General features: G+C 35.9%; 1 protein-coding gene across 1 annotated transcript in view; it reads right to left on the bottom strand.

Moving 5' to 3' along the window:
- Positions 1–2,496: 2,496 nt before the first annotated feature.
- FAM3C (family with sequence similarity 3, member C) overlaps positions 2,497–14,514 on the bottom strand; it is a 39,147-nt gene continuing 27,129 nt past the window's right edge. The window contains exons 6-9 of the mRNA XM_010838069.1: positions 12,377–12,427; positions 10,162–10,246; positions 5,550–5,676; positions 2,497–4,953 (exon numbers count right to left, since the gene is read on the bottom strand). Coding sequence (XP_010836371.1) covers positions 4,864–4,953; positions 5,550–5,676; positions 10,162–10,246; positions 12,377–12,427 — 353 coding nt within the window. The 3' untranslated portion in view covers positions 2,497–4,863. The remainder of the gene's footprint in view (positions 4,954–5,549; positions 5,677–10,161; positions 10,247–12,376; positions 12,428–14,514) is intronic.

Below are 14,514 nucleotides of genomic sequence, written 5' to 3' on the forward strand. Positions count from 1 at the left end.
GTCAGTGATACCATCCAGCCATCTCATCCTCTGTCGTCCCCTTCTCCTCTTGCCCCCAATCCCTCCCAGCATCAGAGTCTTTTCCAATGAGTCAACTCTTCGCATGAGGTGGCCAAAGTACTGGAGTTTCAGCTTTAGCATCATTCCTTCCAAAGAAATCCCAGGGTTGATCTCCTTCAGAATGGACTGGATGGATCTCCTTGCAGTCCAAGGGACTCTCAAGAGTCTTCTCCAACACCACACTTCAAAAGCATCAATTCTTCGGAAAGCATCAATTTTCTGTGGAAAATTCTGAAAGAGATGGGAATACCAGAACACCTGATCTGCCTTTTGAGAAATTTGTATGCAGGTCAGGAAGCAACAGTTAGAACTGGACATGGAACAACAAACTGGTTCCAAATACGAAAAGGAGTTCATCAAGGCTGTATATTGTCACCCTGTTCATTTAACTTATATGCAGAATACATCATGAGAAACGCTAGACTGGAAGAAACACAAGCTGGAATCAAGATTGCCGGGAGAAATATCAATAACCTCAGATATGCAGATGACACCACACTCATGGCAGAAAGTGAAGAGGAACTAAAAAGCCTCTTGATGAAAGTGAAAGCGGAGAGTGAAAAAGTTGGCTTAAAGCTCAACATTCAGAAAACGAAGATCATGGCATCCGGTCCCATCACTTCATGGGAAATAGATGGGGAAACAGTGGAAACAGTGTCAGACTTTATTTTGGGGGGCTCCAAAATCACTACAGATGGTGACTGCAGCCATGAAATTAAAAGACGCTTACTCCTTGGAAGGAAAGTTATGACCAACCTAGATAGCATATTGGAAAGCAGAGACATTACTTTGCCAACAAAGGTTCATCTAGTCAAGGCTATGATTTTTCCTGTGGTCATGTATGGATGTGAGAGTTGGACTGTGAAGAAGGCTGAGCGCTGGGTCATATGGCAGTTCTATTTCCAGTTTTTAAAGGAATCTCCACACTGTTCTCCATAGTGGCTGTACTAGTTTGCATTCCCACCAACAGTGTAAGATGGTTCATTTTTCTCTGCACCCTCTCCAGCATTTATTTTTTGTAGACTTTTGGATAGCAGTCATTCTGACCAGTGTGAGATGGTCCTCATTGTGATTTTGATTTGCATTTCTCTGATAATGAGTGATGTTGAGCATCTTTTCATGTGTTTGTTAGCCATCTGGATGTGTTCTTTGGAGAAATGTCTGTTTAGTTCTTTGGCCCATTTTTTGATTGGGTCGCTTATTTTTCTGGAGTTGCTTGTATATTTTTGAGATTCTTTGTCAGTTGCTTCATTTGCTATTATTTTCTCCAATTCTGAAGGCTGTCTTTTCACCTTGCTTATAGTTTCCTTCATTGTGAAAAAGATTTTAAGTTTACTTAGGTCCCATTTATTTTTTTCTTTTATTTCCATTACTCTGGGAGGTGGGTCATGAGGATCCTGCTATGATTTATGTCAGAGAGTGTTTTGCCTATGTTTTCCTCTAGGAGTTTTATAGTTTCTGGTCTTACATTTAGATCTTTAATCCATTTTGAGTTTATATTTGTATATGGTGTTAGAAAGTGTTCTAGTTTCATTCTTTTACAAGTGGTTGACCAGTTTTCCCAGCACCACTTGTTAAACAGATTGTCTTTTCTCCATTGTATATTCGTGCTTCCTTTGTCAAAGATAAGGTGTCCATATGTGCGTGGATTTATCTCTGGGCTTTCTATTTTGTTCCATTGATCTATATTTCTGTCTTTGTGCCAGTACCACACTGTCTTGAAGACTGTTGCTTTGTAGTATAGCCTGAAGCCAGGCAGGTTGATTCCTCCAGTTCCATTCTTCTTTCTCAAGATTGCTTTGGCTATTCAAGGCTTTTTGTATTTTCCATACAAATTGTGAAATTACTTGTTCTAGTTCTCTGAAAGATACTGTTGGTAGCTTGATAGGGATTGCATTGAATCTATAGATTGCTTTGGGTAGTAAACTCATTTTCACTATATTGATTCTTCTGATCCATGAACATGGTATGTTTCTCCATCTGTTTGTGTCATCTTTGATTTCTTTCATCAGTGGCAATTATTCTTCAATTAAAAATAAGTAAATTTAAAAAAAAATCAAGGGAGTTTTGAGGGAAACAGAGATTAACTAGATACTGGCATGTAACAATCAAAAACCAGGTATGCAAAAGAAGAGTCACCCTGGGAAGGGACTTGCTGGGAATGCTTCTGAGTAATGCTTAAAAAAAAGTAAATTCTGGTACTTTATCCACTCCTCGTTTACATGCACTTATTGCTATAGAAGGCCCAATTGAAGAGGTTGAGTGGCAAATCTTTTTCCTGATCAACACAAGCAATTTTTCCCCTTTCACGTTCATTTTTAAAAATATTCTAAATGCATTTCTACTTTCAACTGCTTTCCTAACTGAACACGGCACATTTCTCATTCTTTCATTTAAAAATGGGGCGTGTCAACCAAATTGAATGAAACTATCATCTTTTTGGAGGGGTCAATTTATTTATAATATGTATAAACTAAGTATAAAGTGCATTTCAGGCTAAAGGCATTGAGCTTCATCTGGCAAAAAAAAATTACAAAATATCAGATAATTCATTTACAAATGAACACAACACAGAAAGAACAATGATAAATTTTAATCAAAGTCAGGAATATAAAGATTCTGGCTCAATTTTTCTTCAGTTCCCCAGATAACACTTTTTTCCTACCGTCTTTACTGCATTTTAACAGGCATATCATAATAAACTTGTCTTGGACTGTATCTATGATTACAAATAAAAAATACACATCCATTAAGTCCTTAAACACCATTTAAAAGACCAAAGTGTCAATGCTAAGTTTCTGATTTTAATGAAAATTCTGAACACTAAATGAGCATTGTTGCATTTATAATGCTGATTTTTAAAAGCTATCTGAAAGTAAAATACAGTAAAATTATTGCTTTCAAAGTTATGTTGACATAAACCATACAAGACAGAATTGAAACGATAGCAAACTGCATGAAAGCAATTAAATAACCAATCTTTTGGCATTTTACACACCTCTAACGTGATCATGTTAGTCCTTATCTTGAAACAGAAGTCTTGTCATCTAGATACTTAAATTCTATCCATATTAAGATATATCCTGAGGATATTAGTGTGTTTAACCACAGGAATGACTTAAATTTTGCATGTTAAGCAGGACAATAAAACCTCAATGTGAAGTTCTGTAGGTATATTACTTTGCCAGATAATACAAAAAAAAAAAAAAATCACAAATGCAAAATCAAGAATATTTATTCTCATTACTCAAAAAAAAAAGCAACACTTATTTCACAATCCCTGGAACTGTAAAATAGCTATTTTTTTAATTTACAGAATCACAGGAAGTATTTGAAATGTTAAAATACACATGCTGAAAGTGATTTACTGTATCAGCACCAAAAATCTGAAAAGTTTACAAAAATTGCTTAGATGTGTAAGGTGCATTGATTCATGAATTACATTCAGTTTGAGGGAAGAAACAGTACCCCAAAACTCATTGATATTTAATAACTTCCAACTCAGTTTATAGCAAAATAAAAAATACTGCTTTTAGTTTTTCTTTATGTAAGGCATCTAAAATTTAGATCCAAAATTGAAGTGCTGCCTTTTACTGTGAGTGGCAGTTTGTTGATTACATTTTTTATGTTCCAGTTTAAGATATTTCACACATAATATTTAATGCCCTAAAAATATTTTAAGAAACTTGAGTCATTTTTTGAACATCGGAAGCTAACAAAAAAGTTGGATTTCTTATATTTTTAGGTAGAATTGGGTATGAAGTCACTGTGTATCAAATAAAAGTATTTCTTAACTGTTAACAGTCCCAATCACTTCATTAAGACTTTTTTATTGATAAATAAATATGTTGTTATCTTTTCAGGCAAAAATTACTATCAGAAATCAGATGAAAGTAAATACAGAATCTTTGGGTTTACAATCTAAAATCATTGTGACATTAAAGTGCGCCTCTTTCCAAACCACTTGGCCAAGGCTGAGAACAATTAAATAAGGAAAACTTAGGCCAGTAAGGTTCTAACTGTACTAATATGCTGTCCTGAATGACCTACTAAGGCTGGGGAAGGGACCTGGCCAGATTCCTCAGCTCTGGGGAGTTGCCCCCTCCTGCCTCACTCTGAATAGCTTATGCAAAATCAAGTTATTCACACTGCTAATACAAAATCCATCAAGCTACAGTCCTGAATGCCATCTACATTTATATATTTACTTTGTACTGTGTACATTAAACAAAGAATTCTGTTGTGCTTTTCATGTATTTGATATGTTTTCTTATTTTATTTATAGGTTTCTTGGGAAGGGAAGAGAAAGACTAAGAAAAGAAATACAACAGGGGAGTCAGACTGTAAAGTAACATTACAGCCCAATATCTTTTTAATTTAAAAGATACTATCATCAGAAGGCAATATACATATATATATGTAAAAGAAAACAAAGTCTGCTCCCTAAAATCCATATCGTTCCATGATAGATTTTCACAGCGACTAGTATATATCAATATATTTTTCATATCTGTTCAGTTAGCCATTGGTATGCTTTTAGAATTAAAAGATGCCATTAGCATCATGGTCTGAAATTGTACCATTAGAGAGATGTGCTTGAAAATGGTTCAGTGATTTGCTCATTATGATGACTATTTACAAAGACAGCTATTTACGTTAGCAATAAATAATCCTGATATCAAAAGAGATAATGGACATGCACACACCGAGATGGCTGCATGCTCTTAAAATATTTACATGTAGTTTTTCTGGTAGGGTTTTCCCACTAACAGTGAAAGTGTGCTCCCTTCGGTTTTCTCCACGTCAGTCTTGCTTCTGGGGAATGCATCCTTCCATTTCCACAACTTCAGGCCATCCTTCATATTTATTTGTGTCCTTATTGTTCTTTATGTGCTGTTGGAACACAACCACAGTATAGTACTTTAGCAAACTGCATATCTGCAATAACATAATTAAGTATACTCATTTCAGTAACACTTCTATCAACATATAAATTAGTGTTCAAGATATTAAATGAGCAATGCTTGGGGTCTGGCATACAGTGGCAGACCTTCAAAGAGGAACTGAAAGAACAAAACACCACAGATGGTCTTTAAAGATCCTTTGTAAGTCAAATATAAGTTTACATTCTACTAAGTTCTAAAGTATATCTGTACTTCATTGATTCTAATATCAAAAGTTCAGCTAAAATTTTTAATAACCAACCTCCTAAAGGTCTTATGATACAAGTAATCATAGGCCAATGCATTGTCACATAGGAAAAAAATTTCATGTAGAATTTGACTTTTTTAAATTTTAAAATTAAAATAGTATCATGGTTATTTCAAATAACTGATTGCCAGGAACCTATGAAAAAATATGGAAATATATTATGGAAACATATTTAATGTCTGCTTTATCTAAGTTGCAAATAACTGGGATAGGAATACATAGTGAATGGTTTCACACAATTGCTGTTGCCCATTAATTATGAAGTCTGAGACACTAACCTGTTCAAAAGGGCTTTTTGTCTTAATGCCTTTTCCACCACAGAAGACCCAGTTGTCTCTGAAACCAAGATGAGTAATAGATGTACTCCCCAATTCAGCAATCAGCCGCCGGGCCTCATCATTGAGTCTTGAAGAAGAGAAAAAGAATGATACAGTAAACGTAGTGTACTGTATGTGGTCTAAGGAATACTGATACACTTACAATATTTAACATACAACCATGAAATAAATGAGAAAACCCTGGCTTAAATAAGAGAACATAAAAAAATAAATTTTATCAGAGTAACATTCCTACTATTTGAATTCTTTAATGATGAAAGTTATGAAATCTAGCAAATAAATTTCTAGCTTCTGCTATTTAGAAGTACCTTTATTTGTGTCTTAATTTCACAACAACAGTTCATTTTCATTTACATTCCATCAAATAAAAATAGGAAACTGTCATTTTTTGTCAGTAGATACCTATTCAGGTTAATACAAGATCTTAAGTAGTCAACATGTTTGTAAAATTAAAAATCACTTTGAATCTCCACTAAACTCTTTGTAAATTACATTTGAGTAGAATTAAGGTAAGTGCTAATAGAAATCTGGATGTTTCTAATACTAGGTTTACTTATATCTACTTCATAACAGTAATTTTTGCCTGAAGAGATAATAACACATTTATCAATAGGAAAGTCCTGATTACTGACTGGGATTGATAACATTTAAAAAATAATTTTATTTGACATACAGTGAGTTTATACTCAATTCTACAGGCAAATATAAGAGACCTGACTTTTTCTGTTAACTTCAAATGTTTGCAAAATGACTCAAGTTTTTCAAATATTTTTAGGGCTTTAAATATTTTATGTGAAGTATCTGAAACTGGCAAGGCAGTTCTCACGTAACTAACCTGAAGATAAACAGGATACTTTATGTTAAAAAAAAAAAGCTTCATGAACAGGACAGAGCTACATATGTCATTAGCCCTTCACAATTAGTCACATCCAGGGGGCAGTGAAGCTGTTTTAACCACAGCTTGGGCACTACTGCCCTCCTGGGAAAGGTCATAAGAATCGGTGAGAAAATCAGGGGCAGACCTGGAATACTTAGTCTTTCAGATTCATAACTATATCAAGTGATGCATTTATAACCAAGGGAAATCAAAATAAATGAAATGGCTGTGCAAAAGGACCAGTGAAGTCTCAGCTTCTGAAGATTCTGACACCTTCACACACAACTACATGTACTTGCGTCTGGCTTTCTCCCCAAAGTGGGTCTGTAGCTGTGTTTCTTGTAATCGTCCTTACATGAATTGCTATCACTTTCATTCATCTGCCTATTTGGTAAGCAATTTCTGTAGTAGATGGACATCCCCTGAAAGTATTGTCTGAACTGTTTATTTGCTTCTGAACAGTGTTAGTATGTCATGGATCTGCAGACTATTACATTCCACTCTTTAGTTTATTCAAATGTTCTACTGCTGGCCCCTTAATTAGAACTTTTTACTGGTATCAGCACTAGTAGTGAATTTTGCTGCTTTATCTAGAATAAATGGTGCAGAACAGAGGTCGTGCTTACTAGGGCAGCCTAGTGACAACCTCCTGGAGGAAGGCCTACGGGCTTCAGTCAGTTACATCTCAGAAAAATCACAAATTGCACCTCAGGGTGCAGGCTTCAGGGCTGCTTGTAAATAGCTGAATGTTAGGTTCACAAATGCCAAGAGATTGCTTCATACACAAAAAATGCCTTCATAGTAGGTGGTTATCCAAATGCAGGCCTGGCCCCCTGCCAGAAGTACATGCAATTTTTTCTTATCTAAAAAACTTTACAATTAAGAAATATAATGAAGGACAGTCATTTTTCCTTCTGCATTTCCAAATTATAGAAGTTGTTGTTTTGATCTGCATGAATAAACTAACCAATCTAGCAGCAACATGAAACTGAGCTTTCCATTTTGATTCTGCTCATCTTTCCTTACTTTCCCTTGAGAATACCCTGAGGTCCTAAGCAGAAAAGGATTACTACAGCAGGGCTTAGAAAGGCCTAAGAGCAAGACTGGTCCTTGGCTGGCTCTGGAAGCTTGGATTTGGGAAGGCTCCCCCATTCCCATAACTGATCAGAATGGCTCTCATGTGTCTAAACTGTGCAAACAAAGTAGTTTATACGAAACACCTACTTTCTGGCTGGGAATCTGGAATTTGGGGATGCATAAGGCAGACGGTGCCTCATGACCAGCTCCCAGTAAAAACCCTGGGCCGTGAGCTCTAATAAGCTTCCCTGGTGGACAGCACATCCCAGTGTTGTCACAATCTCTTGCTAGAGGAATTAAGCATGTTCTGTGTCACTTCGCTTGGGAGAAGACTCTTGGAAACTCAGGCCTGGTGCCCTGGTTCCCTCCAGACTCTGCTCTGAACTAGCTGCCCTTCACGGATTCTGCTTTGCATCTTTTTGCTGTAACAAATCGTAGCCCTGAGTGAGCAGGTCTATAAGCAGAGTCCTGAATTCCTCCCAGTGAATAACCAAACCTGGGGGTGGGCTTGGGTACCCATGCCATATGTCCCTGTGTCTAGCTAACTACAAGTTTATAACAAGACAACTTCCTCAACAATTTCTGAAGTTTTCTAATCTGCTTATGTAGAATTTTATTATTCCTTTTTGCTATCTTCTATGTAACTATATAAAAGATGATTTCATGGTTCAAAGAAATGTTGAAAACCATGCAACACAGTCAATATTTTGAGTGCTTTATATAGCAGATGTCAAAATATCCCATTTCTTTAAAAGGCAGTGCAGTGTAACTAATACATTTATACACAGCATTAATTCTGGAGATATATAACTGACCCTGGAACAATCTGGGTTTGAACTGCCAGAGTCCATGTCTATCCCATGATGGGTTCAAATTAAGAAAAGGAGTGTGCAAAAATACAAGGCAAACCATGTTACTAATGACAACACTTTTAATACTACTACCAGGAAGACCTGAGTGCTCAAAATGAGATGAGGTTCATAAAACTACTAAAGGCCACAGAGAGAAATTTTGCTGCCAAGTATAAATAATGAGGGGATCCACTGTTTCAGGAGAATGATAGGGTATCGAGATCAAAACACAACTGTCTTTTCCAAGGAGGCAAACACTCTTTGATCAACATAAAAAGGGAAGAGTGGCTCAGGAATGTTCATAGTAAGTACTTTAAATTTAAGCCTCGAGGCCCACACGTGACACCCTTAATTTCTTAAGGAACTTGTTAATATAATCTTCAAGGTAATGTCAGTTATTTTAGAAGCATCATGGAAAGTGAAGATGTTAAGACGTTAAAAGTTAAATATTTCAGTTTTTAAAAAAAACAAGGGAATTTTTAAAAACAATAATTCAATAAAACTAAATCTAACTCCTAGCAAAATTTTGGAATGGATTACAAAAAGGAGATCCTGTGAGTATTAAAGAAAGAATAAGAAAAAAAAGAGAAAGAGTAGTAGGAAGGGGGCTAGATTAATAAAGCCATGTAAACATCGTCTCATACTTTCAGCTTTATACGCAGTTTTGGGGCAGTAAGCCAGGGTATTATAATTAGCATTATCCATGAATTTCAAGAAGGCATCTGACAGTCTCAGAAAATTAAATAATTAAACAGCAACTGGACAGTATGCCTATTAGAGTACATTGGAAACTAAAAAGTAGTTTCTGCAGCTGGCTAATAGATGAATCCCTCAGAAGTGGTCTCCAGTTGGTGGCACACTGCCTGTAGTAAACATGTTTATCATTGATGACTTAGATTTAGAAATCTGAATGACTCTGGAGAGAGTACAAAGCCTAGACAATGGAAATCTCATAGGACAAATGTCAGCATCAAGACCAAGTGGGCCAATAACAGCAAAATTAAATTTAACAAGGATATATGAATATAAAGTCTTCATTCACATTAAACAAAACCAAGTTCTGAATGGGGAGAAGGACCTGACTTGTCAGTGATTTAAAAAAAAAACAAAAAACCTCTGCGATCAAATGAAGAGATCTGAGACTTTAAGTTGACGAACACTGGGACATGACTGCCTAAAGAACATGAATGCATCACTAGTCTTCATGAACATTAACCGTAATTTCTCAAACATGGTGAGTGAGCACCTCCTCTGTACCCTGTACCGGCCAGACCACTTCGGGAACACTATGGCCAACTTGGGGCTTCATTTTAAGAGGGACAATGATCACCTAGAGAATGCCCAAGAAATGCAACCAGGAGGGTAAAATGACCTAGAAACTTAACATGATAAAAGACTAGAAGAGCCACTACAGTTTTAAAGGACTGGGGTTTCACAGGACAGACACACTTTGGGAAATGCCATAAGAAAATGGTACTAAAGAATATTATTGTCAGAGAAAACAATTTACAGTTGTTAAAAACAGAACATAAAAGAATATAGCAAACTTTATGTGCAATGTGACTCTAATTTCACAATCATAGATGAATGATAATTACACAGAAAGTAAAATTTTTAAAAGTTAACAGTGTTTATCTGAAAGTTGGATTACTTGACTGTTTTATAAATTTTTTCGTTGAAAATGTTTTGCTTATGTTATTATAAATTATAGATCTGCAAAGTTGCATATATTTTGAAATTTACATACTTGGTTGCTCCATCATCATATGTTCCCATTAAGACTATTGTTCCATCTTGTATGGCCTTCAGAAACTCAATAAATGGGGCCACATCTGAAAAAAAACAGAAAGGGTTAAGTGTTTTTGTTTTTTTTTTTAATGACTAACCATCATGATAATCTCTTAGAACTTAACAGTACAAAAAATGAAGTGTTTGTAAATTGATAATTTCTAATGTAGAGAAACCAAAAGAGAAACAAATCTTATGAACAGGATAAAAATTAAGTTTCATATAAACTTAAAATTTCCCAATTCTGATTCACCCTGTGTGTGTTTCAAACTGATACTCCAGGGGCTAAATGAAAAATCCATAGCATATTAAAGTATGACATGATTTCAAGTAAGAACTTTAGGAGACAGGAGAAAGGTTCATGGACTCCCTGAGTATATGTAAAGTTGTTTGCACAGATACTTTTCTAAAAAAGAGAACTTTTATTTACTGCACAAAAGGATCTATAATTTAAAAAAAATAATATAAATATGTACACAGCTGACCCTTGAACAACAGGGGTTTGAGCTCAGGAGTCCACTTATACACAGATTTGTTTTCAATAAATCCTACAGTACCATGTGATCCTCATTTAGTTGAATCCGAGGATGCAGAACTGCAGGTACGGAGGGCCAATTATGGACCTTGAGCACCTGAAGATTACGAGCTATCTGTAGAGGGTCCTGGAACAAGTCCCCTGCAGATACTGTGGGACAAGTGTACATACATCCATAGTGATTTAAGGAATCTTCTGGGAATATCTACCTACTATAAACTAGAGGAAGAAATGTAAGCTAGTTATCACTAAAAGTCAAACTAATTAAGGCAAATATTGTAGTCATTACCTGCTTCATCTGCAGTATTAAGATTCACAAAGGATTAAACCATGTTGGTGACTATAAACTGGTGATACCAAAGAGGCTGATTGGGAACTATCAATACAAATCATTCTACATCTTGAACTCCTTACAATGTCAGATTCCTAAATGCCCAAGTCTAATACTACTTCAAAACTATTCAGTTTCTTTCCACAGCAAAGGTTCCAAAGATTTCTCTAAAACTGGATTCTATCTTAAAGTAATAGTGTTTTTAATTCAGAAAAGAATGTAACAGAGCAGCTAACAAATAACTTCTATTTAAATCTAAAGATGGCAACTACTTCTAAATTTGAGGGGTATTTTCAGCGTAGTTTGCTGACCTGAGATGAAATACCAGAGCTTCCGGTCACATGACTGATTTCAACAACAGTTTTAGAAGAGGTTTTCCATGTGATAAATTTTGTTAGGAACAATTATTCCTTTAGAATCTAAAACTGATGACACATTTTAAGTTGACAACATACACGTTTTGACACCATGAAAAGTTCTGATCTCATTTAAAAAATAAATAATACATGGCATCTCATTACAGGCTGAAGAAATATTAGAAAAGCTCAATGGTCTGAGAACAAGATAAAATTGGGAAGCCTAACAACTGCTGGCTTCCAGGGAATTCGTAAAGTGGATGAGGAGGTGCAGGGGAGAGCCTCAACTTAGAAAAGAATCAACAGTTAAATCAGTGTTGGCCTTCCTTTAGACTTGAGGAAGAAGTCTCTCTTTCAGGCACCACCTTCTTTGAGGTGCCAGGTCCTTCCCTCTGCAGGCTGGTGACTAATTTCCACCTGCTCGTTGGAACTGCCAAATTAGGAAGATTATCTGTGGACTGCTCTAAGTACAGTAAACTGGAAAGAAAATTATACTCCTTCTCTCAAATATTCATCTATTTGAATAATCTGGTTATGAACTTAGTTTTGAGACTGAAAATTTTATGCAAAAAAATCAATTCAGTGAAGTAAACACGATTACACTGGTTAAGCCCTTCTTCAAATTACTGATTCTTTTTTTTTTTTTAGAAATTTCAGACAGAAACCCAAAGCAGCCTAAAGCTTTGAATTAGTTGTCCTGCAGAAAACAGGACTCAGACTTTAACAAATCTCAAGTGTGATTATCACTGCTCTTAATTACACATCACCAACAATTTTTATAAAAAAGTGAAGTGCATCCAGTATGACTAATCATTTAAATATGAGCTGGACATTCAGTGAAAAGAAACAAAATGAAAACCAAATAGTACCATTATTTTCTCATCAACGGACTACATTATATTGGTATGATTTAGTGCAAGCAACAGAACAGTTACACGTAATTTATACTTACTTCCTCCCCACATGTCAAAATATCTGGTGTCTATTAGTTCTCCCGTTTTGCCTAAAAGAGATTGAATTCATAGCAAATTACATAACTGAAATATACTCTACATTGTATAAGACATATGATCTTGTCCAACGTGAATCCATTAGCAGAGAATTATTATGACAAATACTTAAAATTTGAATTGCATGCATCTAAAATTTTTTTCTAAAAGGGTAATTTTTGAATAGGACTTTCTCATTAATTTTGTAAGCTGAAGAGTAGCAAACAGAAATTACTACTGACTTTAGACAATTCAAATTTAAAGTTATATATTTTTCATCCTTATCCTATTTAAAGTTATATATTTTTCATCCATTCTTCCCTTATTTAAAAATTACCCACAAATACATAAACCTTAAAAAAAAATGAATCCATGCTATTTTCTGTTATTAAAGCAATCTTGCAAAAAAAATTTGTATTTAATTTTCTTTTAAAACGTTTTATTTGCTATCAATTGGACAAATATGCATAGAATCTTTTATACAAAGGAAAATGCAGAAACTAGAAACAAAAATATCTCTCTCATTGTGAAAGCTATAGAAATTATTTTCCTACAGTATGAACTAGAGAAGGTGGGTGTGGATTCTCTTCTCCCCAGAGGGTGACTCTTCAGAGGGTGACTGTGCCAAAAAGAGAAGTATGCAGCTGGGTCTCATTTCACAGGTTCATATATTCAGATGTGATTTTTCAAGAACACTTGAGATGTTCAAGATTCAGTGTGGACAATACTGAAAAATTACAACTGACTCTGACTCTTCATTCAACCTCATACCATATGAAATACTCCAGCACCTTCTGTCATTCTACATACCCGCATTCATGTCAGTCTATATCACGTTCAGTTCAGTTCAGTTGCTCAGTCGTGTCTGACTCTTTGCAACCCCATGGACCGCAGCACACCAGGCCTCCTCATCCATCACCAACTCCTGGAGTTTACTCAAACTCGTGTCCATTGAGTCAGTGATGCCATCCAACCATCTCATTATCTGTCATCCCCTTCTCCTCCTGCCTTCAATCTTTCCCAGCATCAGGGTCTTTTCAAATGAGTCAGCTCTTCGCATCAAGTGGCCAAAGTACTATTGTTTCAGTTTCAACATCAGTCCTTCCATCGAACACGCAGGACTGATCTCCTTTAGGATGGATGGGCTGGATCTCCTTGCAGTCCAAAGGACTCTCAAGAGTCTTCTCCAACACCACAGTTCAAAAGCATCAATTCTTTGGTGCTTCCTAAGGCCCACTTGACTTCATATTCCAGGATGTCTAGCTCTAGGTGAGTGATCACACCATCGTGATCATCTGGGTCATGAAGATCTTTTTTGTACAGTTCTTCTGTGTATTCTTGCCACCTCTTCTTAATATCTTCTGCTTCTGTTAGGTCCATACCATTTCTGTTCTTTATTGAGCCCGTCTTTGCCTGAAATGTTCCCTTGGTATCTCTAATTTTCTTCAAGAGATCTCTAGTCTTTCCCATTCTATTGTTTTCCTCCATTTCTTTGCACTGATCACTGAGGAAGGCTTTCTTATCTCTTTGCTATTCTTTGGAACTCTGCATTCATATGGGTATATCTTTCCTTTTCTCCTTTTCTTTTCACTTCTCTTCTTCTCACAGCTATTTGTAAGGCCTCCCCAGACAGCCATTTTGCTTTTTTGCATTTCTTTTTCTTGGGGACAGTTTGATTCCTGTCTCCTGTACAATGTCACAAACCTCTTGTCCAGAGTTCATCAGGCACTCTGTCTATCAGATCTAGGCCCTTAAATCTATTTCTCACTTCCACTGTATAATCATAAAGGATTTGATTTAGGTCATACCTGAATAGTGGTTTTCCCTACTTTCTTCAATTTAAGTCTGAATTTGGCAATATGGAGTTCATGATCTGAGCCACAGTCAGCTCCCAGTCTTGTTTTTGCTGACTGTATAGAGCTTCTCCATCTTTGGCTGCAAAGAATATAATCAGTCTCATTTTGGTGTTGACCATCTGGTCATGTCCATGTGTAGAGTCTTCTCTTGTGGTGTTGGAAGAGGGTGTTTGCTATGACCAGTGTGTTCTCTTGGCAAAACTCTATTAGCCTTTGCCCTGCTTCATTCAGTATTCCAAGGCCAA

This window comes from Bison bison, unplaced genomic scaffold, assembly GCF_000754665.1.
Source record: "Bison bison bison isolate TAMUID 2011002044 unplaced genomic scaffold, Bison_UMD1.0 scf7180017864089, whole genome shotgun sequence".
NCBI classification, from domain to species: domain Eukaryota; kingdom Metazoa; phylum Chordata; class Mammalia; order Artiodactyla; family Bovidae; genus Bison; species Bison bison.